The sequence below is a fragment of the Dendropsophus ebraccatus genome, chromosome 3 (assembly GCF_027789765.1).
Source record: "Dendropsophus ebraccatus isolate aDenEbr1 chromosome 3, aDenEbr1.pat, whole genome shotgun sequence".
In the NCBI taxonomy this organism is placed as follows: domain Eukaryota; kingdom Metazoa; phylum Chordata; class Amphibia; order Anura; family Hylidae; genus Dendropsophus; species Dendropsophus ebraccatus.
The window spans coordinates 142,300,219-142,327,031 of record NC_091456.1 but is presented as its reverse complement, the minus strand read 5'-3'; the positions used below and the strand labels follow the sequence as shown (position 1 = coordinate 142,327,031).

Below are 26,813 nucleotides of genomic sequence, written 5' to 3'. Positions count from 1 at the left end.
CAGCTAAAGAGTATTACTAGGTGTTTTCCAGCCACAGCAATAAATGTACAGTCAGCTTTGGGTGGCATAAAAAGTCATACTTCCTTTCCCCAATCCCCTGCAGCTCCTTGAAGTGGCAGCTGTGGGGGATCAGGGCAGGCGAGTATGATTTTGTTTTATTTTTGTTACCTGAACCAGTTGTAAAAATTTAGCTTGAGCTGTTTGTAGTTTTGCAACAGGGCCGAAGGTTCCGCTCACTAGTAATTAACAGATTACACGCGAGTATGTTTCTATTCACTTGCAGCAAGTAGAGATGTTGAAAATGTTTAAGGAAACTAGAGGGGCTGATTGACAGGTGTAGAGCCCTATCTAACTCTCTTGACCTTACTCATAGTGACTATGCACCATTGCGTGCAGAGATTGTTTTATTGAATGGATGTCTGAAGGAGATAAAGATTAATAATATATTAGTAAAACAAAAGCTGGCCCCAGCAATGACAGAAACATTAGCTTTATGTGATGGTGTACAAATACACCATTATGTACCCTTAGGAATGGATACAAGGTAAATTCTTTGAGTATTGATTATATACAAGGCTTATCCAGGCTTAGAAAATCATGGCTGCTTTCTTCCAGAAACAGCACCACTCTTGTCTCCAGTTTGAGTGAGGTTGAAGTAAATGGAGCTTAAAGGGAAGCAATCACTGGAAAAAAGCATATAGAGCTTTTGAAATGTGCTGTTAGAGCACACAGCACACTTGCCACACGTGTTTCCATAGCCTCCGTGCCTTCCCCGTGTAAGCCGCAAAGTAACTTTATAAAACTGGCGCCCTGTATGCTAATTACCTGAGGTAGTCACCTGGGCGGTGTTCGGCTAGCAGGTAGTCACGGTCCCCTGGGCGTTCTTCCGCTGTAATCACACCCCTCTGGGCGTGATTCAAATGTCAGAGTGGCTGTGGCGTCACTCGGGAGCGCGCCGTGCCCAACGTCAGCACGCTTACGTACTGATGCCGGACGCCGCCGCACATGCGCAGTGCAGCCGCTTCCATTCCGGTTGGACTGCGCCTGTGCAGAATAGCCTCGAACTCCGGCTAACAGGCTATTCGAGGCTATTCTGCACAGGCGCAGTACCGCCGGAATGGAAGCGGCTGCACTGCGCATGTGCGGCGGCGGCCGGCATCAGAATGTCACAGCTACTCGGCCATTTGAATCACGCCCAGAGGGGCGTGATTACAGTGGAAGAACGCCCAGGGGACCGTGACTACCTGCTAGCCGAACACCGCCCAGGTGACTACCTCAGGTAATTAGCATACAGGGCTCCAGTTTTATAAAGTTACTTTGCGGCTTACACGGGGAAGGCACGGAGGCTATGGAAACACGTGTGGCAAGTGTGCTGTGTGCTCTAACAGCACATTTCAAAAGCTCTATATGCGTTTTTCCGGTGATTGGTTCCCTTTAATTGCAAAACTTAAGGGCCCTTTTACACAGAAAGATTATCTGATAGATTATCTGCCAAAGATTTGAAGCCAAAACCAGGAACAGACTATAAACAGAGATCAGGTTTTATATGAAAGCCTGAGATTTCTCCTCTTTTCAAATCCAGTCCTGGCTTTGGCTTCAAATCTTTGGCAGATAATCTGTCAGATAATCTTTCTGTGTAAAAGGGCCCTAACCCAAACTAGAGATAAGTCATGATTAGTCTAAACTAAAACAGCTGTGTTTTTCCAAAGACCCTATCACACAGGGCAACATAGCGAGGTCAGGTCATTGCTCGCTTGCTTCTCTTTCCCCTGCCCACTGTCGGCGCTATTTCACATGCTGACAGCAAGCAGGTAAGAGCCGGGCAAGCTTCCAAGGTGATCGCTGGATAATCCGGGCAGCCCATAGAAGATATCGGCGGTCTGCTGCTGCTCCTATTACATGGAGCGACGGCAGCAGATCGTTGCTATCCTCATTGTTGGTCTTTCAACAACGATCAGCCGACATCGTGAATGTCAGCTAATTGTTAACTTCTATTACATGAGATGATTAATGGCCGATAATTGCTTTGTGTAATAGGCCCTTAAAGGGGTTGTCCAGCGAAAATGTGTTTCTTTCAAATTAACTGGTGTCAGAAAGTTATATAGATTTGTAATTTACTTCTATTTAACAATCTCAAGTCTTCCCATACTTATAAACTGTTGTATGTCCTGCAGGAAGTGTTGTTTTATTTACATTTAGACACAGTGCTCTCTGCTGCCACCTCAGGCCAAGTCGGGAACTGTCCAGAGCAGTAACAAATCTCAATGGAAAACCTCTCCTGCCAGAACAGCTCCTGACTCAGCAGAGAGCACTGTGAGAGCACAGAGAGATGTCAGCAGAGAGCACTGTGTCTGAATGTAAATGTACAACATTTCCTGCAGGACATACAGCAGCTAATAAGTATTGGAAGGCTTGAGATTTTTAAATAGAAGTAAATTACAAATCTAGTTTCTGACACCAATTTTTTTTCGTTGGACAACCCCTTTAAGCCTGGATCCCATCTTGAGTTGGCTCCTATCTGAGTACAACATTTGGAAACCCTGTTGAACAACTGACTTTTCTTGATTAGAGATGAGCATTGGATTGTGCTGCATTTGATTACCGGTGTCTGAAAAAGCTGGATACAGCCCTAAGGCTGCCTGGAAAACATGGATGCAACCATAGGCCACATCCAACTTCTTCAACCACTGATAATCATATGCAGAGGATTCGGATGACCCTGAGCATGCTCAAGGTTAGCTCATGCTGACCCAAGTACGAGATCCATCACATGATGGATCAGCGGTGAAGGACAGACCACATTCACTTACAGTTGCATCCGTCGAGTTTCGATGTGGCGTCTTTTCAAATGGGCGATTGCACTGTATGATTCTTTCAGTCAATGATAGTCTCTGAAGTGTGATGGAGAGTTAATGCAATAGAATTGTGTTTTGTGTTTTTTTGCTCTCTATAATTTTGTTTGACCTTAACCCTTCATATCAGAAATTGGAGCAGCTTAACCAGTTCCCAGACTTCAATAATTATTTAATATTTGTTCTCACCAAGCTAAAATCTGAAGGTAAGGTCTCCGATGGCTGAAATGTTCTGTGTTAATTGTTTGCTTTGGTTTCGTGCTTCTTTTTTTTTTTTTTTCCTTTGGTTCCCTATATATTGTGTTTTACATTCCTTGTGTCTGACTCATGTTAGGGAAGACCTGAAAGGCGACTCAGCAGACGTGCTATATGTAATGCCCTTTATCTGTACTTCTAACCAGGCTGAGCAAGGCCTGAGCACGTGCAGGAAGTGCTGTGTGATCGCTCTCTTCCCAGTAGCACATTGAATAGTAGGTACGTGGTTTTAGTGGAGGAAACCTAAGTAGAAAGGAAAAAGGAATGCTGCCCCCTCAAAGAAAACCATCATGAACAGTTTGACCATAAAACTAACTCGTAGCCAGTGTATTCATAATCCCAGGATGCGTGCTCCCTTATCGGTGCATCACTGATATCCACACAACTAAAGTACAACATAATGCATGTAGGGCGGGCTGCAGTGCTATTTTCTGCCACCAATCTTCTATGGATCTACCCATGAGGATATGGTCCTGTACTCACCCCATTTGCTGATCTGTGATACTGCGGCATGGTTTTTGGACATTATGTATTTGTCTTTCCAGAATATAAAAGTTCGATTTGTTTTCCCTCTTGTGTGTTCACACCCAGTGCATGCTGGGGCCGTAAAAAAAGAATCTGACCAAGGAAAGCATCTGTTTCCCTGTGTTTGCATGGGCTTCCCCTATTCTAAAATCACATGTATTGTGTGCTGACAGTCTCTGTACATTGCAGCAAAATATGTAGGTGCTATAGAAGTTAATACAATCAAATACTGAGAGGGGAAAACAGTGGCGTGATGGTTTAGTGATACAGATAAGTCTTCTTCACCAATGGGACGAAAATTAGGGTTCGTGTCAGATGGTCGACTTTCCTATATTGTCAGCCCAACCAATAAAATCTCCTTAATGCATCCTTTATGTACCAGCAGGGCTGTGGAGTCGGTAAGCAGCAGCTCCAACTCCGACTCCTGAATTTTATCAGGACCGACTCCGACTCCCGACTCCGACTCCTTCATAAATGGCCGGTCATATACCAGGGGAGTTATTTATCACACTGGCTCAGCAGCTTCTCCCTAATGTCCTACATGATCCTGGGGCGACTTCTGAGGGAATAAGGAAATATATAAAGCACCTTATCCTGTGTGTGCAATGGATGCAGCCAGTCTCCAGCCTCCATGTCCTGAACAACTCAGAACTAGACTGCAGGTGATCTTTTCCTGCTGTCAGTCTTCTATGTTTCTGACTAAATATTCACCATACTTAAGGGTACAAACACACACGGCTCATAAACTGCGTATTTACTGCTGCGATACGCAGCAGATACGCAGCAGATTAGATCTAAATAACTGAACACAGTATCAAATCTGCTGCGTATCTGCTGCGTATCTGCTGTGTGTGTTTGTACCCTAAAGAAACACTGCTAACAATGCCAGATTCCTGTGATATAGAGGTCAGCCATAGTGATATACAGGGGGTCACACATAGTGATATAGAGGTCACACAGTGATATAGAAGGTCACTGTGGGGGCACACAATAGCACGCGCACACACACACAGCCTGCTGTAGCCATAGCATACACACTCACCCACCCACACAGCCTGCTGCAGCTACAGCACGCACACCACACACACACACACACACACACACACACACACACACACACACACACACACACACACACACAGCCTGCTGCGGCCATAGTGTGCACACACACACAGCCTGCTGCAGCCATAGCACACAAACACAGCCTACTGTAGTCACAGCACACACAGCCTACTGCAGCCATAGCACACACATATACACAGCTGCAGCCATTGAACACTGAAGAAAAACACAATCTTCTCCCAGAGAGAAAACACCACACTGAGGACAGAGGTTACTGCTACACTACTTATGTCTTCTCGTCCTCCTCTGCATATGAGCAGCTGTGTAATATAATCATCCAGCATCCAGGAAGAGAACAGCACAGATCTCCCCCCACACACAATGGACTCTTCCAGCTCAGAAACAAACTGCCAAATAGTGACCAACAACTTTTCCATGACCCCCCCCCCCCCCCCCCCTTATGTAATAGGGCCAGTGTCCTACTAGAATGTTGCTCATAATTAGAGATGAACGAACCGGGTTCGGGTTCGAGTCCATCCAAACCCGAACGTTCGGTATTTGATTAGCAGGGGCTGCTGAACTTGGATAAAGCTCTAAGGTTGTCTGGAAAACATGGATACAGCCAATGACTATATCCATGATTTCCACATAGCCTTAGGGCTTTATCCAAGTTCAGCAGCCACCGCTAATCAAATGCCAAAAGTTCGACTCGAGCATGCTCCAGGTTCGCTCATCTCTACTCATAATGTATATTCATGAACAAAACTTGTAAAATCCATATCAAAATTTAATTCTACATTTTTTAAAAGATTTTTTAAAAGCTGGAGTCGGTAAATTTTTTTCCGACTCCAGCCAAAACTAGCTCCAACTCCGACTCCACGACTCCGACTCCACAGCCCTGCTTGTAAGGGGTTTTGTGTAAAGGCTGAGTAGTGTAAGCATGTGCTGACAATCGTGTAGCAAGGGCTGTATATTTATTGTTAGCGATGTCCACACAGCCCTTTGCTTTCACATAGAAAAGAATAAAGTTTATACTTACCCATGCTCCCCCAGTGTCCTGGTCTCTTTTCCCTGTGTTTCCTGCTCTCTGCAGCCGCCTCTTACGCTTATGTCCCTGCCTCTTTGGCTGAGTAGCCTGTCTCTAATCACTGACCTAGATGGGTCTGCCCTGCAGCCAGTGATTGGCTGAGCGGCCTGTCAGTACCGATACAGGGCCAGAAGTGTGGGAAGCAGATGTAAAAGATAACAAGGCTTGTAAGACCCCCTTTCATACATAATACCGTTTATTCCACATTTGTGGGCAGAATAAGGACCCATCCGTTGTCTCCCATGGCCCAGTACACACATCTGTAAGTGTTATGAATCCGTGCCATAAAATCACGGACAAGCCATTATATGGCCTATATTTGTGCCATGGATCCACATAATGAAATGAATGGGTCCTTGCAAACTGACGATTGCGGGTGCACATGGGACAGACAGTATGAGGAATCCGCAGCAACATCTACAAATTTATCTGCAACACCACATTCACAAAAGTGTGAATTATGCATGCACAGCAATGTCTAAAAGGGATTGTCCTACAAACATCATCGATCGATCCACTGGGTAGTTGATTTAATATGGTAACCCCCTCCAATCACGGCAAAGATCAGGACTGAGGTAGATGGCCAGGCACTGTACTGCCATAAAGTCAAGTGAGCCAGTGGATGGCGCAGCAGTGTGGACTAGAGATGAGCCTAACATGCTTGGGTCCCTCTAAACCCAAGCGTGTGTCCTTTGATTACTGTAGGCTAAAGTTTTATGCAGTCCTAAAGCTGGAAAAGATGGATACAGCCATAGTGACCGATCACAGCTCCGCTTTTACTTTACCAGGACTTATGAATATTTGAAAGCTGAGCTGTTATTTGTTGGTATGGGCAATAAAGAACATTCCTACTGTAAGGCTGCTTGAAAACTCTCCATGCTAGTTGTGATTTGTGTTTAGAAAAACACCATCAAAGCGCATTCAATTCATGCGATATACACCTCTTTTCTCGAACACAATCTATTCTGGAAGGCTGTTCCCAAGCTGAGCAGTTCAAGAACCTAGCTCTGTGTTCCCATAGGGAGTGTAAAAAATAAAGTGGGGATCCAATAGCTTTGGAATCCCCAATCTAAACTAGTGGGTGGTAGTCAGAGAGGCGCTCCCCGTGGGGCGTGTGTGGTGACTGCGATCTCTTGTACCGTGATGTCCTCTCTCTAGGCGGCCAGGACATCTCTGTGCATGGAACTAATGTCACCCCCAATACACAAACCGCATCCCCCAAGTACACGGCCCCATCATACTACTGGCAGTCTATATCAATCTTATGCAGGAGGAGAATCAGAGCAGCCCCGGAGCTGCATCTCTCTTATGCAGCTAAGTGCGCTGCCCACCTGGAGATGGAGGACATCACTGTGCAGGAGCTTCAGGTCACCAGAAATAGGTAGCCACTCTCTGGCTGCTGACGACTGATTTACAGCGGGGATTCCTGTTGTTATGACAGATCCATCTCTTGGCCCCTTCCAATGTCTCCTTTCCTGAACACCTCTTTGTTCCTTTGTGCATAAAGTGCTCCTGAAAGGATCATTTCTGCCTTCTCTATAAGAGACCAGGAGCGCAGTGATGTAGTAGATGAATCCATACAATGATAAGCTGCAGTTATGCAGCTCCTGTGACCTGCCTGTCTGTGCTTTCTGTTGTGTGCAGTATCTCTATTTTGTGTTCTCCAGCAGCTCCTATAGACAGTGAATGGAGCAGTGGTGAGCATGCTTGACTGTCAACCTGTTCTTAGGGGAGATTCGGAGGCCCACTCCAGAGATTGTGGGCAGGGCTGTGTTGTAAGCCGCAGCCCTAAATTTTATCAGGGACTGACTACTACTCCAGCCCCTTTTATAAATGGGCATTGGGACACCAGGAGGGTTATTTATCACAATAGTTCAGCCGCAGACCCTTCATCTGATGTTATGTCTTTAGTTTTTAAGTTAAATGAACTGCATTTTGTATATGATATTGGTGTTTTTGGACTTTTGGAGTGGTAAATCTATTTAGTGAGTTGCTATATTACATGTTGCATTTATTTTTGATATAGCAACATTAGCTTTATGTTGTAAGTGGATATACTGGACTTTGGTGTATTGTGCCCTTTGGGACTCTTTCTGTTAGTAAAAAATAAATACATAAAATAAATAAATAGAAATTATATATATAAATAATATATACAGTGGTGCCTTGGATTACGAGCATAATTCGTTCCGGGACCATGCTTGTAATCCAAATCCACTCTTAAACCAAAGCAAATTTTCCCATAAGAAATCATAGAAATGTAAACAATTGGTTCCACACCTCAAAAATAATTTATTATTCTTAATAACATGTAAAATAGATGAAACAAGCATTCAGAAACAGCAGAATATGTGATAAGTTACTGTACAGTAATGGAGAGGATGGGAAACACAAGGACTGACAGACTGCAGGAAGTATGAGGGACTGAGCAGGGCAGATGTGGGCACATACACGCAGCACTCTGTCCAGGGAGAGAGGGGTTACAGCTACATGAAGAGGTTACCTCCACAGTCTTGTCCCCTGATGTGAGCCCCAGCCTGAAGTAGATCTGCTATGATTTGGAAGGTGAGGGAGACTTCCTGGGTCAGAGTACAGGGCTGTAGACCCCGCTATGACCATACCCCTCCTCCACTCGCGCTCCCACCCAGTACAGGGAGCTCTTAAAACAAAGCAATGCTCTTAAACCAAGTCAAAATTTTGAAAATCTGTGAGCTCTTAAACCAAAACGCTCTTAAACCAAGGTACCACTGTGTATGTGTGTGTGTGTGTATGTATATATATATATATATATATATATATATATATATATTCAGAAAACAATAGGTTCCACACTCCAAAAAATACTTGATTTTTTTTTTTTTTATTCTGAATAACATGTAAAACAGATGAAACAATGAGAAACAGCTGAATATGTGATATTATATAAGTTACTGTACAGTATAACAATCAGCATGTAGTGTATAATGTATAGTAAGTGCATAAACCTGAAAAAACAGCAGCAGTTTGTAAATACAGGATGGAACTGCAGATCCCTATAATGTAGTAGTGTAGTACAACAAGCTAGAATAGAGAAGCTGCTATCAGAGGTCTCTGTGGTCACATGTCACATGACAGCAATGGGAAGGGGTGTGTGGTCAGCATGGACCAATCAGGAAGTGAGAATCACAGAGCTGTGCAGGAGGACAGTGACAGGAACTTTTCTATACAGCAGTGTGTATAGCTGAATGTAAGTGCAGGCACATTATAACAGCAGTTTGTGTAGCTGAGTGTCAGTGCAGGCACATTATAGCAGCAGTGTTGGTGCAGGAACATTATAGCAGGAAAGGAGAGGATGGGAATCACAAGGGACAGAGACTGCAGGGAGCATGAAGGAATGAGCAGGGTATATGTGGGCACATACATACAGCACACTCTGTCCTGGGAGAGAGGGGTTACAGCTATGAAGAGAAATTACCTCCACAGTCCTGTCCCCTGATGCAAGCCCCAGCCTGAAGTGGATCTGCTATGATTTGGAAGGTGAGGGAGACTTCCTGGGTCCGAGTACAGGGCTGTAGACCCCGCTATGCAGACCATGTCCCTCCCCCACTCTCCCTCCCACCCAGTACAGGGAGCTCTTAAACCAAAGCAATGCTCTTAAACCAAGTTACAATTTAGAAAAACAGTGAGCTCTTCTTGCAAAACGCTCTTAATCCAAGTTACTGTTAAACCAAGGTACCACTGTGTGTGTGTATGTATGTATGTATGTGTGTATATATATAAAAAATATATATATATATATATTATAAAATGTTTCCTGTATATACCTGGGCTTTGGTGATGGTATGAGAGTCATGATAGATTACCCCCCTTACCCCCCTTATAAGTGTCTTTTAGAGGAATAATTTATGGCGTTATTTATGTTCAGCCCCCTCCTGTGTTTCTTCTCTATCGTATACGTTTGGCTTCTGATGTATCTGAGAGCAATTTGTGCCAGAAAATACATAATTTTCTTCCTCTGCTATTGCTATAGCAACAAAAGGGTAATAGCTTTTTGCTTTCATCTTTTGATACATAAATTGGAATAGCTGGAAGTCATGTTTAGTCATTCTTATACAGCTACATTTCTTAGCATGTATGCATATTACCTATCTAGCTTTTGATGCATTTAGTGTGTTACCTGCTGCTTCCCATAATATCCAGCGGGGAGTTGGAGAATAAGGCAGAAGCCGTGTCATACCTCCGCAGTCATTGTGGCTATTAAGACTGTAAAGCAAGTGACTTGGTGCTAGCAGGAGCCCTGAAATTGGAATCTCATAGACACTGCAATGGGAGGACCTGAGTGGTTCCTGCAAGTGGTTTGAATTTTTTTCCAAATATGATTAAATCAGAATATAAAATGACAAAAATCCATACTAAACCTATATATAGGGTGTCTTGGTGCAACCGTGCACATTTCTTCTCAGAAATATATAGATTATCCACCTCTAAACAATACTTTTCGTACTGCTCACCTAATATTGCAGGTGGGCTTATTTTGAGCCTGTTATTGCTTGATTGGCCCTACATTTTAGCGGCAGAAAACATTTAAAGGGAACCTGTCATTGAGAGGCATGCGGAGCTGATTGATGTGTAGGCTCATGGGGAAAGTTCCAGGATAACTTGTCATTTATTCCTGTAAATCTCTTCAACTGATTCTGCTCTAAGTGATCATGTGGACAGCTGTGGGACAGCTATCTGTATATAGTTGGGAGCTGTCAATCATTGAGTAGGACCACCCACATGACTACTTGGCCTAGAATGAGTGGAGTTTTTTATGCATAAATGAAAAGTTCCGAAAACTTTCCCCCCAAAAACGATATATCAGTCTGTTCCAGAACATGCTGCATGCAGATGTATTTTCATTGTTACAGGTTCTCTTTAAAGGGTTTGGGTAATGCTGCTGATATAAAGAAAAAACAAACGGCCTATACTCCCACTCCTCTCTCTCCCCCAGCATCCAGCGCTGACTGCACCTCCTTCACTTTCGAGACCAAGGGCTCTATTAAATGGAGCAATAATCGGCTGAATCATACTGCTAACACTAATAATAATAATAAATACAGTCAACTAAAGAACTCGATTCATCTTTTGGTAAGTTTTAAAAATTATTGGCTGCTGACTGCTCATTGCTACATGTAGCAGGAAGTGTGGCCAATGGCTGGGTGTATAACATAATAAAGATATATATTTTTATGTGATCACATTCCCCGGTGCCCTCCAGCCTTGTCTGTGGGATTTCCCGGTCACCGCAGTTGCAGCTCTCTGGCTAAATGGCCTGTCACTTTAGAGACAGGATCAGAATAATCACTGGCCACTATGCTGTCCTGTCTCAGACAGTTATTGGCTTAGTGGCCTGTCATTTCAATCGCTGACTGAGACAGGACAGCGTAGGGACTGGCTGAATGGCCTGTTACTTCAGAGACGGGGCTATAAGCGAGAGCTACCGCTGCAGAGTCCAGGGAATCCCATAGTCAAGGCCTAAAGACACTGGTGGTCACATAAGTATATATCTTTGTTACTTTACACCAAAGACAGCACAATACTAGAGCGTTGTAATAGGCTCTGTAAGCTTATCAGGAATATTGGGCTATGTACCTACTCCTGGGAGTGCTAGTCGCTGACTGAGGCAGGACAGAGCCTGCGGCCAGTGATTGGCTGAGTGGGCTATCACTCCTCAGACGAGTTAGTCTTGGAAGTGGGGGACACTAGCAAAACCAAGGGAGCTCAGATAGGTAAGTTTTCTATATACCAGCAGCTATGTATTAAAATCGCCAAATGCCTGAAAACCCAAGTCATTGGGAAATCTGCTGTTCAGTCTGTCACATCCAGCACATGAACTTTGGTCTCTTAAAATGTACCTGTCAGGAAGCCTTAGCGTGTTCTGTCTCCATAGATGCCCAAACTTCTGCCAAGTGGATTTCAACATTGATCACTTCGGGCGGAAGTTCATGTATCTATGGAGATGGCACACGTTGAGACGTAATGTGTGCAACTCCAATTTGATCAGAATGGGGTTGCTTGCATTACCGACTTGTCGTGTTCTGTCTCCATGGATACCCGAATTTCCAGCTTCCAGAAAGGCACACTTTAAGACCCTTCTACACGGCCCGATAATAGCCAACTAGTCTTCCTAGAAACACTAACTGGGCACATAATCGTCCTGTGTGTAAAAGTGTCAGCGATCAGCCGATGAGCTGGAAAACGTTGTTGGCTGATTGGCTCTTTTATCTGCCGCTCTTCTCTGTGTAAACAGATGTGTGGCCGAACTTAATAAATGTTAATGGCCGCAAGAATGATACAGCGATTCGCTCCGGATGGCACTACATGTAACAGGGAAGTGAGAAAGGTGTTACAGCATCTGTACCCAGAGCAATAGCCTGTAGTAATGTGATGGAAGCTCGTGTGTATGTGGTGCACACCCACCACAAGCTGCACACACTCACCAGTGGTAGTCTCCGTGCATACAGATGGACTAAAGGAGCCAATGCCAAGGAGCTCAGGAAAGTCCTTGCCAAAGCTCGAGAACATGCAGTCGATTTTATTTTTATTCTTTGGTCTTCTTTTTCCCAACATTTTTTTTGTTGGGACTTGACCCCCTTACTGTAGTGTCCCAGCGTTGCATAGACATGCAGCATTATCAGCATATAGTGCCTGTGAGCTGCCCACCCCAACATAAGCAAAGCTGAGCGGGGCCTCTCTCAATAGAGCCTATTGTGCATGCAGATTTTCTCCACTGTTGAAGCCTTTTTGGCATTGGAACATTTTGTGTTATGGGTTTTCTCTCTTTCTATGATTATGTTCAGCCTTTGTACACTGAAGAATAAAAAAGTGTGCCACAATGCCCGCTCTTTGTTAGTTGCCACGATTTCTAAGCCTTTGTGGGGATGCCCTCTGTAGGGTCAGACGCCCTTAGATTATTTGCTGATGTGTATCTTGTCTATGAGCTATTTTAATGTTGTTTTGTGATTTGAAAAACACTCAAATTACTTCCTCCTCCAGGTACGTTGCTCAGATATACATAAAGTTTATTTAATTAAAAATTCTTTTTTTTCCCCCAAAAAACTTTGTGCAGCTTTTTTTTTTTTTTTTTTTTTTCACATCAGTTTTACTAACTAGAGCATGTTATAAAGTGCTGTCCTGAGAGATGCTGACCTAGATTTAGGGTATCTTCACACTTACTCAGGCCCCTTTCACACATTAGTATTGTCCGCAATTATGGATCTGTAATTGCCAACAGTACAGTACCCATCAGTTTCAATGGAACCTTTACGGATCCTAAGGGTCTGGAAGGTTGAGTGCAAATCTTTAGTGCTGTCTGTGGCTACAAACCACTCTTGTGATGTGTGAATGTGCCCTTAGTCTGTTGTCGATTTCAGCTATTTACTCATATGGATGAAATCTGTGTAAGTAAGTAATTTATGTGTGAACATACCCTTACTAAAACTGTTTAATTCATAGCATAAACTTTAGGCCAGATTAGATTGCCTGAGCCTATTATAGGGTTCGATTATTGGGCGGCAAAGGCTGCACAAACATCATTAGCAATGTCTGTGTAGCGCTTGCTTTATATAGAAAATAATAAAGTTTACTTATCTGTCCACACCCCCCGGTGTCCTCGTGCCTGTTTCCCAATGATTGGAGCCGCCTCTGAAGCTTCTACACCAGTCTCTGAAATGAGAAAATGCTCAGCTAATCGCTGACTAAGATTGGACAGCACCACAGCCAGTGATTGGCCAAGCAACGCGTCACTTTAGAGACTGGTATAGAAGTTTCGGCCGCTGCTCCAGTCAGCAGGGAACAGACAGGTGGACACGTGGAGCCTGGAGAGGTAAGTATACATCTTAATTTCTATAATATATAATCAGTCACAGACGCACACCTCGTATTACACAGCGATGTGTGGTTGGCGGAAGATATTATTATTATTATTTTTTATTTGCTGAAGGACAATGGTCAGCTCTTAGGCTGGTCATTGCCTTTATACCTCAATATCTGCCCGATTTGAGCAGATAGCCACCCCATGAAATAGGACACTTAGAGAGTGTGTGGGGAAATGGAGAGAAAACTGATGGCTGAGGAATTGTTCAGATAACCTTCAAGACCGTATTACATGGCATGATCTAGAGGAGGAAGTGAGTGCTGACTTGGCAGATTAGCGCTCACTTCCCCTTTGTTCTCCACTTTCTGCCTGTGCTATTACACACAGCGGGGGGATGCTCAGGCTTTCCTTTATGACCTGATGTCTGTTTATAGTCTTTCTGGCTTTGGCTTCAAATATTTGGCAGATAATCTGTTAGATAATCTTTCTGTGTAAATGGACCTTTAATGGACGATAATTGGCCCGATCGTACGGTTAACGACGGAGTAACAAAATTAGTTTTGCGATCGCTTAAGCCTATCTCACACACTGGTTAAATCGGCGAACGACTGTTTACACGGAACGATCTGCGAATTTGTTGCAAACGACTATTTTAGAACATGTTGTAAGATCGAAATGAACGATTTCTCGTTCGTCGTTTGATCGTTCGCAGCGTTTACACATACGATTATCGTTTGAATTAGATCGTTATCGTGCGAATTCGCACGATCGTTCCGAGTAAACGCAGCATCAGACTGTCTAATCTATGGGGTTAAACTGCAGCCAGACTGCTCTGGCAGGGGCTTAGCTCTACGAGGGCAAAGGGATCCGGCAATGAAATCCCATCACGCCTGACCACAATCTTCACTGATGTGATCTGTCTTGGGAGAGCCCCATACACTTTATACTGACAGACGAACCTGCCGCCTGCGGTGGGTTTAGCCACCATCAGTATAAATGTGTTAGATTTATAACAGACTAAGGCTACAAACCCACTTGGCGGGTCTGAAGCGAGTCCCCTTGCTGCGTATTTGCAGCGAGACTCGCTGCAGATCCCGGCCCTGTACTTTTAATGGCAGACAAACACGCAGCAGGGATATACATCGATCGGGCGGCCGGGGCTGCGGACGGCTGGCTGGAGCATATACTTCACCTGGTCCCCGCTCCGGCTTGCTGAAGACATCGGGAACCGCCGGAGCCGGGATCAGGTGAAGTATCAGCTGCGGCGGCAGGGGGGTTAATGGGGTGGGCTGCAGACAAACTCGCAGCAGGGATGTACATCCCTGCTGCGTGTTTGTCTGCCATTAAAAGTATAGGGCCGGGATCTGCAGCGAGTCTCGCTGCAAATACGCAGCGAGGGGACTCGCTGCAGACCCGCCAAGTGGGTTTGTAGCCTAAAGCTGTTTAGCTTAGAGGGCTGTTTATTCTTAGAGGGCTGATGATCTTTTCCGGCTATAGTCGCCACCACCTTCCACAAAACTTGTCCAGGTTGCTCAGTACCTCTTGTAGGTTTTCAAGAGAGACTTTGTTTCTACAGTATTTTTTTTGTACTGTCTTGGGACGACATGTCGCGTGTGTTACTCATGGGTAAACTATGATAGCAATAAATTTTGCATTTAATTTAGAAATAAGATCCAGCTGTTCGCCTTTTTGTCTTAAAGTGATAGTCTTTATAATGTGGATGGATGCTGCCCCCCAAATGAGTATGTTCCACTGTAGTGTGTAGTGTTGGCAATACACGACTTGTATACGTGGGAATACAGCAGAAAGGTAACTGGTAGAGATGAGTGAATTTTCCAGCGTATAAGATGACTTTTTAAGCCTGAAAAATCTCCTGGCCCGTCTCCAGGCAGTGTGACGAACACTGCCTTGTACACTGCCATCTTCTTAAGTCAGGGGTCGTCTTATACGCCGGAAAGTACAGTAATAACAAAGTGAATTGTTTTTTCTCTACAATCCTCTTATCAGCCGGCTGCCTTTTTAACTCACTGCCTCTAGTCCCCTGGGGCTGGGAAAAGCTGGATCCAGTCCTGGGAAACTTCTCCCAGTTTCCCAGGACTGGATCAATCTTTTCCCAGCATACGGGGCGGAGTGGCATGGAGCTGACTAAATGTAGGGATTTAATAGACCACATCTGGCATGATGCTGTGTACATTATGGATGTGAATTCAGCCTTATACCCCTGGTGAATGACTGAAAGCATTAGGTGTTACCTCCTGGCCCGTTAGATTTGGGGAAGCTATAACTAATACATGGTGGGTATTCATGAATGATTGCCCAGAGCTGGGTGACACCATACAAAGAACATCTAATAGATACTCTTGTCTGGTGTCTGATGCCCGTTAATAATAGATGGGGATTGCGCTGTCAGCACCGTGCAAGTCCATTGTAGATATGTTATGCCAGTCTGGTTGCCAGCGCATCACTACCTGATGATCTTTTCAGTGGTTTAGAAGGCAGTATGTCCCAACAATTAGAAATACAAGGCTTGATGCATTTAAAGGGTTTTTCCAGACCATCAAAGTGTTGTCAGCAGGGCACTCTGTTGGTCAGATGTTTGGCAGAGCCATGAAACACAATGGCCCAGATTTATCAAAGGGTGTAAAAAAAAAAAAAAGTCACTGATGTAGACTGCCCATACCAGTCACAGCTCTCTGGGGACCTGGAGGAGTCTATAATCATATAGGGAAAAAGATGGTATCCATAGAAGGGTCCAATGACCTAAATTAGGTAGGAATGGATGAAACCATGTGTAATAGTTCTACTAGTACACGCAGTATCTGAACCCATGCCGTGTGGTTATTAATATTTATATGGTGTGTAGGAGGCCTGGCACCATTACCACTGTGTGGGTGTTTCTACAATGTTAGCACCAATATTGTGTTCACACGCTGTCAATATTTTTTTGTCATCAGAGCTAGTTCTGAAAAATACTGGGCACTTACGTTATGTAAAGTGTGTGTATAGGGTAGGACCCCAAAATGCCTATTGGCCATCATTACTTGCTGCTAGAGCCTGGTGCGTGTCTTGAGAGGATCAGCTGACAAACCAGAGATTTCTCATTTTTTGGCTGGTATATTTAAATGGCCGCATGAACGATAGAGGGATTGTTCATATGGGTTGGCTGCATTAATTATTCGTACCTTGTAAAGACACTGCAAGCAAGCGCCAATCTGACTGACCAGCACTTGTTTGCACCTGTGGATGGCCTAAAACGTTTTGTGAGAAAAAATTTAAAATCCCCAACCTCTTTTCTATTCCAGATGAACCCACAAGGTCTTTGAGCGGGCTGATACTGAAAAATAATGTAAAGGCTCATTTTCACAACTTTCCAAATGGAGTGACCGACTTTATCAAGAGCGAATGTCTGAACAACATTGGGGACTCCTCTCCCCTGATCCGAGCCACAGTGGGTATGTTTCTCCTCCTAAAATGCTGAGCTCCAGGATGTGACTGCTTAGAAGAAGCACATTGTAGCTCTATATGATCACTGTCTATTATTATCTTGTTTTACCCCCTTTATTATTGAAGTCAAAGTTGTAAACCAGGGGCATATTTCTCAGTACTTTAGTTGCCTTGTTCTAGTTTATATCCTGATGCCGGTCTGTCCATACTTTAGTATAAATGCTTACTTTAATTTGTGTAATAACCTTATTATTTAAGTTACGGGGGCCCAAGATCTTTCCTATGGAGCCTTGGCTGTTGTGCCTCTAATATTGCTTATGTTGTCCTGCTTTTACCTTGCATTAACTTCTAGGTATCCTGATCACGACAATAGCTTCAAAGGGAGAGCTACAGAACTGGCCAGAGCTCTTGCCAAAATTATGCGGCCTGTTGGACTCTGAAGATTACAACACATGTGAAGTGAGTGTCTCTTATCCTTAAATGTAAATGCAGTATATAAGGGTTGGTTTGCCATATGGAAGGATATTGCCATGTTCAGGCTCACACTTAAAGCGATTAAGCACCCTTGCACATGTTCCCCAAACCGTTGGTACTGTTTAGATGATCTCATCAAGACATGTCCGTTTCCGATGTCTGCCTTTCTCCTAGGGCCGATAATTTAGGCATAATCAACTTTTCTTCTAGAGGCGGGGTGTCATTGAGGTGGGGGCTAGAGCATCTGTGCCCTAGGCCTGCAGCTCCCCTCTCCTAGGGCACGGATGCTGTAGTCCCCGCCTTCTTGACACGCTGCCAAAAATAAAAGTTGATTTTGCCCTTAATACCGGCCCCCAGGGGACCGCCGGACCCCGGACCTGGACATACCCTGATGATGTCATCAAAATGGTACTGACTGGGGAGGAGGGGGGGAGGTTGACTGACGAGAAGTGTTCAGCCGATGACAATGTATTTGGCTGCATAAATGATTGTTCACCCGGCCAAGCCATTGATTGTTCTTTGTAAAGAAAGGCACCACAGGCGCGCATTGGTTCTTGTTTGCAGCCTTACGTGGCTGAGAATCTTGCCATGTAAGGGAACCATTAAACCCTTCCATGAATTTGCCTCTGATGCATGGAGCCCTGCCCTTAGAAATCTGATCAGTGACTGAGCTATTCTGTGATTAGATCGCTTTATTTTGTCTCAAAAACCTCTTTAGGGTACATTCACACGTACCTAATCCGCAGCTGATTTCTCGCTGCGTATTCGCTGCGGAACCCTGCCCAGTAAACTCTATGGGCAGACAAGATGTACATCCCGCTGCGAGTTTGCCAGCAGCCCGCCCCGTTAACCCCCCCGGCCGCCGGAGCCTATACTTCACCTGTACCCCGCCCCGCTTCCTTCTGGGGTTCCCGGCGCGTCCTGCTCGGCCAATCGGTGCGCTGCCCTGCTGCAGTGCACTGATTGGCTGAGCGGGATGTAAAGACACCAGCAGCTCCGAAGCAAGCCGGAGCGGGGACCAGGTAAAGTATAGGCTCTGGCGGCGGGGGGTTAACGGGGCGGGCTGCTGGCAAACTTTCAGCGGGATGTACATCCTGCTGCGAGTTTGTCTGCCCATAGAGTTTACTGGGCAGGTATCCGCAGGGGGTCTCGCTGCGAATATGCAGCGAGAAATCCACTGCGGATCCGCAACCTGTGAACGTACCCTTAAAGGGCCAGTCCTTTATTACTTGCTAATTTTCTTTAAATAAATTTATTAGTTTTTTTTTTTTTTTTTTTTTAATTCTTTTTAATTCTTTTATTAATGAGGATGTCCAGCATGTGTCTTTGGAGATATACATTGCTCTGAGCTTGATTTATACAGTGGGTGTGATTGAAACACCTCAATAGTTAGTGGGGGTGCTCATACTTCCAGCCATATCTATTTACTGTCTGCGTAAGCAGGAGCGTTCTCATTCACTGACAGCACATGTGTCATGAAGATAACATGTATTTAGATGCAAAGTATATGAGATAGATGTGGAATTCTTTTGTCCGTTGGTTTATTATCATAAATCCAGACAAGCTGGGTAACATCCATGTGTGCCTCCTGGTACAGATTATTCCCCAGGTTTCTGCTTATAATGATCTGTGTGTCACTTGTGTGTACTCCCAGGCGGTGTGTGCATTGTGTTTTCTCTCCTGTACTGAGCTCTCATCCACTACCAGTTGTTGCCGTGAAATATCTCCTCCAGAATAATGATGCAATATTCTTATTTCAAACAAAAATCTGCTGCTCTCCAGATGTTGGTAGAAGAAGCCAAAATTTCTGTTCTCTCTGGGGAGAAGAAAAATACAGATAACAATCTTTATTTTTCATATACAGATGATAGTTTTGTATCTGTGCACAGATTGGGATGTCCTGCTCAAAATTGTTGTGTATAAACACTGTAAATACAAGTCACATAAGACATCCATGTATAGATATCCTTGGCTTGCTTTGCTGCAGGCCTGGTGAATTAAAGTGTACCGCCGGTGTCCCTGTCGCATACAGTGGAAACTTGTGAGGGAGCGCTTTGTGATCTGTCTCCATAGCGTCTGTCCCTAGGGAGAAACCCGGAATCCTAGACTTATAAGCTGTCGGGGAAATTGTTTTTACACTTAAAGGGATTGGCCACCTTCTAGAAGTATTTTTAAAAACCTGTTATGCAGCCTTTGTGAAGCCCCTCCCCCTTAATAGTTGGGACGTCCCTACCACGCCCTCCTTGATCCCGTCCATAACATGGCGGTTTGTGGAGGGGTATGTGACCATAAAAAGTCACTTTGCCTCCTGCACTTTGCTTCTGCTTGTCTCTAGCACACAGTGTAATTCTAGCATGGAGGGTGAATAATTGTGTGGTGCTGCTATTGATAAAGAAGAGCTTCACAAGGCAGCATAATTGGCCAACATTAACCTGACACTGCAAGTGTATGCCCCAATCATACATATGTTTTTTTAAAATGCTTTCCGATTTTTAAGAAACTTTGTAATTGTATTTATTAGCCAAAAAATTGCAATTGAATCATGAAAAAGCAGTTTGAAGCTCTCCCCACCTGTCTCCATGGTTATCTATGGAGAGGGGAGGGGTGGAGGGAGATGATGCACCAAAACAGGACAACAAAGAGTTAATTTACAGCTATATCACTCGGCTATCTCCTCTAAAGTCAGCTCTGACCTCTGAATAAGGCTCTCTCACAGCCCCCACGGTGTAATCCTTTATTCTCTTCTGGTGACTAATTTCCCTCCTCCCCCCTCCCCTCTCCATAGAGTAGAAAGGACATGTCTGAGGTAAACAAGATGCTATTTCCTGATAATGAGCAGTAAATAAGAGAGAGAGGAGGGGGGGACCTGAGGAAAGTCTTTTTGAATGCAGATAATGGCATATTTGCCTAATAAACCCAATAAAAAAGTTTCTTAAAATCGCCTGGACTATTGATTTCTGCAAAAAAAGACAGTGACACATAAGACCAGGAATAGCTGGGAGAGAGTCATTCAGGCCTTTTTGACACACAGTTCCCATCGGCCAATCATTTGCTGCTGATGTGACCTGCTTTAGCCACTTTAGGCTGCTGGATTGGGCATTCCTTGAGACCAATGCCAGGAAGTGCTATACAGCAGGACCTGGCATCAGGGTTTTTGTTCTTTTTCTGCTTGGACCCCAAACTTTGAAACTATGAAAATAATTCCATGGGATTCCCCTTTAAATGGGTACCATCACTTTAAAAACAAATTTTGACCTGTGATAGAGATGGGTCAGGAGTTCCTTTTGCAGTGGGACAGGTATTTACTCCTCAACCGATTGCTAGAAGGAGCCGAGAGAAGTTTGTGTCCAATTTAATTTGGATCACGTGGCAAAGAGCTGGAAGATTTTCCTCAGTTATGTTGTTGCTACAGTAAATGGTTTGTTCCAGTAATGCCTATGTAATATATTGCCCCAGTCAGTTATGCTGTGTACTGTGCGCTTTACAGATGGCTGTTATGTTCTGTAAACACTTTAAATTTCTATTTCACAGGGAGCTTTTGGAGCCCTTCAGAAAATCTGTGAAGACTCTGCTGAGATTTTAGACAGTGATCTCTTGGAGCGTCCGCTCAATGTTATGATCCCAAAGTTCCTGCAGTTCTTTAAACATAGTAGTCCAAAAATTAGGTAGTGTATACTTGATGGATTTTTCCATCTTTTACCTTTCAACAAAATGCTATTGCCTACAGACTGTTAAAATGGCCGCACTGCAGATGGTTTATATGGTATGTCAAAATGTGATTGATCCCAGAAACCTTTTTATTGTTTTCCCCCATTCTTTTGAGTCCAATACATTGTTCATCATTATATATCCATACAGACTGTCTAAGACCATATAATTATAATTTATTTTTTTTTCTTGGGAGATTCAAGCTTTCTTACAAAAGAGGTAATCCCGGAAGAACTTGCTTTTAAATCAACTGGTGCCAGAAATTTGTAATTTACTTCTATTAAAAATCTCAAGTCTTCCAGTACTTAATACAGCAGCTGATGTGTATTCTTTCTAGTCTGGAGAGCAGGAGAGGTTTACTATGCGGATTTGCTAATGCTCTGGACAGTTCCTGTCACTGATGAAGGTGGCAGCAGAGAGCATTGTGTCAGACTGAGGAGAATACACAACTTCCTGCAGGACATACAGCAGCTGATAGTATTGAAGACTGAAGATTTTTTTTAATAGAAGTAAATTACAAACCTCTGGCACCAGTTGAATTAAAAAAAAATCGCTGTAGCACCCCTTTAAATTCAGAATAAAAAAAAAAATCTTTACGATTGATTTGTCTGATTTTAATAAGTTAAAAAAGTAGTTAACCCAGAATGTCATTGGATAGCCATCTCCTGTTACCTCTGCTGTGTTGCCATGTTTGGGGTTTTACAGATCGATTGTTTTCTTCCTCTTAGGTCACATGCTGTTGCCTGTGTTAACCAGTTCATCATTGGAAGAACCCAAGCTCTCATGTTGCATATTGACTCCTTTATTGAGGTAAAAAAAACTATAGGAAAACCTATAAACACGCTGGACGTTAGCTCCCAAATGTCTGACTTGCAGGCCACTTCTTTAACAAACATTTAGAACCATGCTCAGACAAACTGCAGATGGTGCAGAAGAAACAGTTTCTCCAAGTTGTCTTTGATTCATTGTTTTGGCTTCTCTTCAGCGAGTAGTTAGCCGTAAAACTGAGTTTAAGGAGATTATTTCATTTATTTGCCATTTCCTGAGAAGAAATACAAAAAATGCCTTTTCTGACAATCTGCTATCAATCCCTTTTGGGTTTGGATAGTGCAGTGCACATAATAATGAAGAACAGGTCTCCAGGTCTTTCCATTGATATGAGTTAGTGCTAATTATCTATTGGGATATTCACACGATCTGTAGATTACAAGGACGCAAACCAATGCTGAAAAGAAAAGAACATGTCCTACTGCGGACCTAGATTTATTTATTTTTTTATGGATCCTCTTATTGAAATCTGCTATTTTGGGATTTGCTATTTTTTACGCTTTGTAACCTGTTTGACATCCGTATTTCCATAAAAAAATAAGGGCCCTGGCCCTTCAACCTTAGTGTTTCATCCCTTTTTGTTTTACATTACTATTTTTTTTATAGTGGTGCAATAAAATCTTAAATGGTAAAAATGAATCTTGTAGAAGCCTGTCGGCACCAGTCAGTACAGATGACCATTTGTAGTTGTATTTAGCCTTTTGTTAATCTGCTAGGTATAATTCACATTTTCTAGACATTCCCAGGTGGTGTGACAGTGACACACACACATTGCGATTCTTGCTTGTGCAATAGAACTGTGAATTGAAAAGTACAGGGAAGTATTAGTAGTAAAAATGAGTCTTACATGATCATACTTCAGGTCTGAACAGCTGAGGCAAGGCAAAGATCACTTACGATATCGGCTAGTGTTTCAGCTTTTTTTTTAACTTGAGAATTGTCGAATACACTGTAATCTAGACAACAAAGTCCTTTGCTTTTCAGATCAGCAATGTGTGTTTTTATAACTAAATTAAAATGTACGTTTTGTGTGTCAGAATTTGTTCGCTTTGGCCACCGATGAAGAACCTGAAGTCCGTAAAAATGTCTGCAGGGCTCTCGTCATGCTGCTTGAAGTCCGAATGGACCGCTTGCTTCCTCACATGCACAATATTGTAGAGGTTAGTGTGTATTGCTCTTTGTGTCATTAAGTTGTCTTCTGGCCCCGTGTTGGGTCATGTAAAAGTACTCTAAGGTGAGAAATTTTGAGAATGGGCAAGCGGTGATCATTTTTATATATCACTACTGCTTTCTATATATTGCAACTGGGGGTAAACAGTGTACAACCTACAATGATGCGGGAACCATACCATTTATTTATTTAACTAAAGTAGACTTTAGTTAATGTAGTTGCTAGAAGTAATAAAATACATTTAAGAATGTCACTCCAATATAATCCATTATAGACAGTTGTACTGCAGTAGTAAAAATGTCTACCCTGTAAATATATAAGAGACATACATGGTACTAAATTGAATTGCATCAAGCCTCCCCATACATAACACTGTTCTGAAATTAGATAAGCTCATAAAATAAAGTACAGCTATGCATATAGCCGTGGATGGGTGACACAATCACCCCATCACTAGAGGTAAATGCTGCACTTATATTGCACAGTTCCCTATTACATGGGTTGTCTGTTCATCAGGCCTATCGCCCCCTGTAATAAAGCCATTTATAAGCTGACGGACAACCAAATGCATGCTTTTGGCATGTCAAATAATCAGTCATTAGCTGCACATCTCTCTGCTTAATAGAAGGTGTCTGTCTTCCGGCTGATTAACACAAGGGCCACATGAACAATCTACCTATTGTTACTGCAGCACAATTATTGATTCATGGAATAGTATCTCGGGCCTACTAATACTGCTTTAAAGTGTACCTGACTTTTAAAAAAAACTTTTGACATGTCATAGAGGTGTCAAAAGTTTTGATAGGTCTGGGTGTTCAGACTCTTGCTAATCGGGAGAACAAGACAGGAGAAGACTTGCTGCAGCACGTCCACTTCCACTCTTTTAGGAAAAAGAGGCTTATAATGGAGCTCTATGGAGCCCAACTCTACTCTTCATGTCTTTCACATGTCAAAAGTTTTTTTTTAAATTTAAGCATTAATAGCAACAATTGTGAAAGCATTACATAGCACAAACACACAATTCAAAATCCATACAAATTAAACCTGGGGTCCACATGCCTTATGAGCAGTATTTTTAAATTCACAGCAACCTACATCACTATTGCCAGGATTGTGATAACAGCCACTTGTTTAATCCTAGGTGAAAAAATTGGTGTCTGGGCTAAATATAGCTATTTATCCCTTACTTCTAAAGTAAATGTCATAAGAGACTCTCCTCCAATATGTTGATTGTAAATACAAGCTCATGCTGACTAGATCACCCGGTGTTTTATGTGTTTGGTGCTATTGCATATTAAACATGTTGTACCTTAGGGTAAAAGAAAAAGACTCCAGAGCCAAGTCAGGATGGATGTTGGCAAAAAAAAACAAGAGTGGGGCGGGCAATTTACAGGTCAAATTCTGTTAAATATATAGCAATACAGTCTGATTGACCATAAAGTAAAGACTCCTTAGCTGACCCTCAGAATGGTGTAGCCTAGTGTGGATGATTATTTACTATATGTGTGTTATGTATGTATAAAAAGGTAGACTGTATCATGCAGGTACTGTATGTTGTCCTGTTTTCTAAGCTTTTTTTTTTTTTTTGCGAACCGCCCCCCACTACAGTACATGCTACAAAGGACACAGGATCAAGATGAGAATGTTTCTTTAGAGGCATGCGAGTTTTGGCTGACTCTCGCTGAGCAACCGATTTGTAAAGAAGTTCTATGCAGACATCTTACCAAGTAAGTTGTTGTTTTTTTTTAATTCAACTATTTTGTCAAAGTGAAAGATTTCTTGATAAAATAGAAAACGTTACCCTAAAAGCATTACCCTAAAGACTTTCTTATAAATGGTCTTCTAGGTTGATACCAGTCTTGGTAAATGGAATGAAGTATTCGGAGATCGATATAATATTGCTTAAGGTAAGTGGATAGCATAAAAGAAACGAACACGGAAGGTAGTCGGCAGAAAAAGACCACCTGGTCCATAGAGTCTGCCCTTTACAGTGTTTCCTTTATTATCATCTAAGCATAAATAGATGTTGTGTAAATTCAGTTATTATGGAGATACCAGCCACATCTGCTGGAAGTTTGTTCCAAGCATCTACTACTCTTTCAGTACAGTAATATTTTCTCACATTGCTTCTGATCTTTCCCCCAACTAACCTCAGATTGTGTTCCCATGGTTTTTTTTGTTCAGTTTCTTATTAAAAACACTCCCCTCCTGAACCTCCTTAAGGCTTTTACCATATTTAAAGTTTTTTTTTTTCCCCCTGTTATGTTTTATCCTTCAGACTGTCCACCATTTTTTTTATTCTGTCTTTGAACCCATTCTGTTTTATAAATATCATGTTTTTAGGTGAGGTCTAGGTATATCTGTAGCTGCACAGCCCAGTAATGTTTAGTTTCCCTACCACCTGGTTCCTCTGGCTACTCATTTTAAGGCAGTCAGAAACCACTGCTACTCAATCCTTCTCTTCTGAAGTCTCCCCTAACACAGAACTGCTGATTATGATACTCTGATAGGGGACTCTTGCAGTTAGCCTTGTTTTAACTACTTACCTTGTAAAGCCAAATCCTTTTTTCCATATTACATACTTCCCTATTTTGTTGAGGAAAAATGTTGCAGCACTCGTGTTGCGTGACCTGTTATATTCATTGTAAAATGTCAAAATCCAGGGTGATGTAGAAGAGGATGAAGCTGTTCCCGACAGTGAGCAAGACATAAGGCCTCGGTTCCATAGATCACGGACAGTGGCTCAACCACATGAAGAGGATGGGATTGAAGAGGATGAAGATGACGAGGATGACTTGGATGATGACGAGACGATATCAGATTGGAATATAAGTAGGTTGTGTTGACTTGCAGAAGATGAAACGATTTTGTGACAGCTCTTGTCTCCATTTCCCTTTTAACAATATTGGTATCTTTGTTGTCCTTATCTAGGGAAGTGTTCCGCAGCTGCTCTTGATGTGCTTGCAAATGTGTTTCGGGATGAACTTTTGCCGCACATTTTGCCTTTATTGAAAGAATTACTTTTCCATCCTGAATGGGTTGTAAAAGAATCTGGAATTTTGGTTCTTGGTGCAATTGCAGAAGGTTAGTGTCTCACCCCTTTACCCCTAATACGTTGTAATGTTATGGGATTAACCCTTTGTGAATATGTAATATGACCATAAAACCATAGTGCTTATGTCATACGATAACCCTGTATTTAAGCTACACCATTACTTTTTCTTCCCTCCTCTAATTTGAACATGTGTGTTTTAGGTTGTATGCAGGGAATGATTCCCTACCTCCCCGAGCTCATCCCTCACCTTATTCAGTGCCTTTCTGATAAGAAGGCTCTTGTGCGCTCCATTACCTGTTGGACCCTTAGTCGCTATGCACACTGGGTTGTTAGCCAGCCCCCAGACATGTATTTAAAGCCATTAATGACAGAGCTGCTAAAACGAATCCTCGACAGCAACAAGCGAGTACAGGAAGCTGCTTGCAGGTAATGATGCAGATTTTTATTCAGTTTTACATTGATCAATAAATAAGCTTGTTACCATTAACCTACATGGAGACAATCAATGTGCTTTG

The 26,813-nt window shown here is 43.0% G+C and overlaps 1 protein-coding gene and 1 long non-coding RNA gene across 2 annotated transcripts in view; one reads left to right on the top strand and one right to left on the bottom strand.

The window, feature by feature from the left end:
* The window catches only part of TNPO1 (transportin 1), a 56,496-nt gene that overhangs the window by 6,896 nt on the left and 22,787 nt on the right, over positions 1-26,813 (top strand). Inside the window, exons 2-12 of the mRNA XM_069962820.1 lie at positions 2,983-3,058; positions 16,921-17,070; positions 17,415-17,521; positions 21,068-21,201; positions 21,973-22,054; positions 23,110-23,232; positions 24,852-24,970; positions 25,090-25,150; positions 25,907-26,075; positions 26,175-26,327; positions 26,499-26,724. Of these exons, the coding sequence (XP_069818921.1) occupies positions 2,983-3,058; positions 16,921-17,070; positions 17,415-17,521; positions 21,068-21,201; positions 21,973-22,054; positions 23,110-23,232; positions 24,852-24,970; positions 25,090-25,150; positions 25,907-26,075; positions 26,175-26,327; positions 26,499-26,724 (1,400 nt within the window). The remainder of the gene's footprint in view (positions 1-2,982; positions 3,059-16,920; positions 17,071-17,414; positions 17,522-21,067; positions 21,202-21,972; positions 22,055-23,109; positions 23,233-24,851; positions 24,971-25,089; positions 25,151-25,906; positions 26,076-26,174; positions 26,328-26,498; positions 26,725-26,813) is intronic.
* LOC138786108 (uncharacterized) overlaps positions 19,115-26,813 on the bottom strand; it is a 50,179-nt gene continuing 42,480 nt past the window's right edge. The window contains exon 3 of the long non-coding RNA XR_011362185.1: positions 19,115-19,352. This is a non-coding gene — a long non-coding RNA (uncharacterized lncRNA). The remainder of the gene's footprint in view (positions 19,353-26,813) is intronic.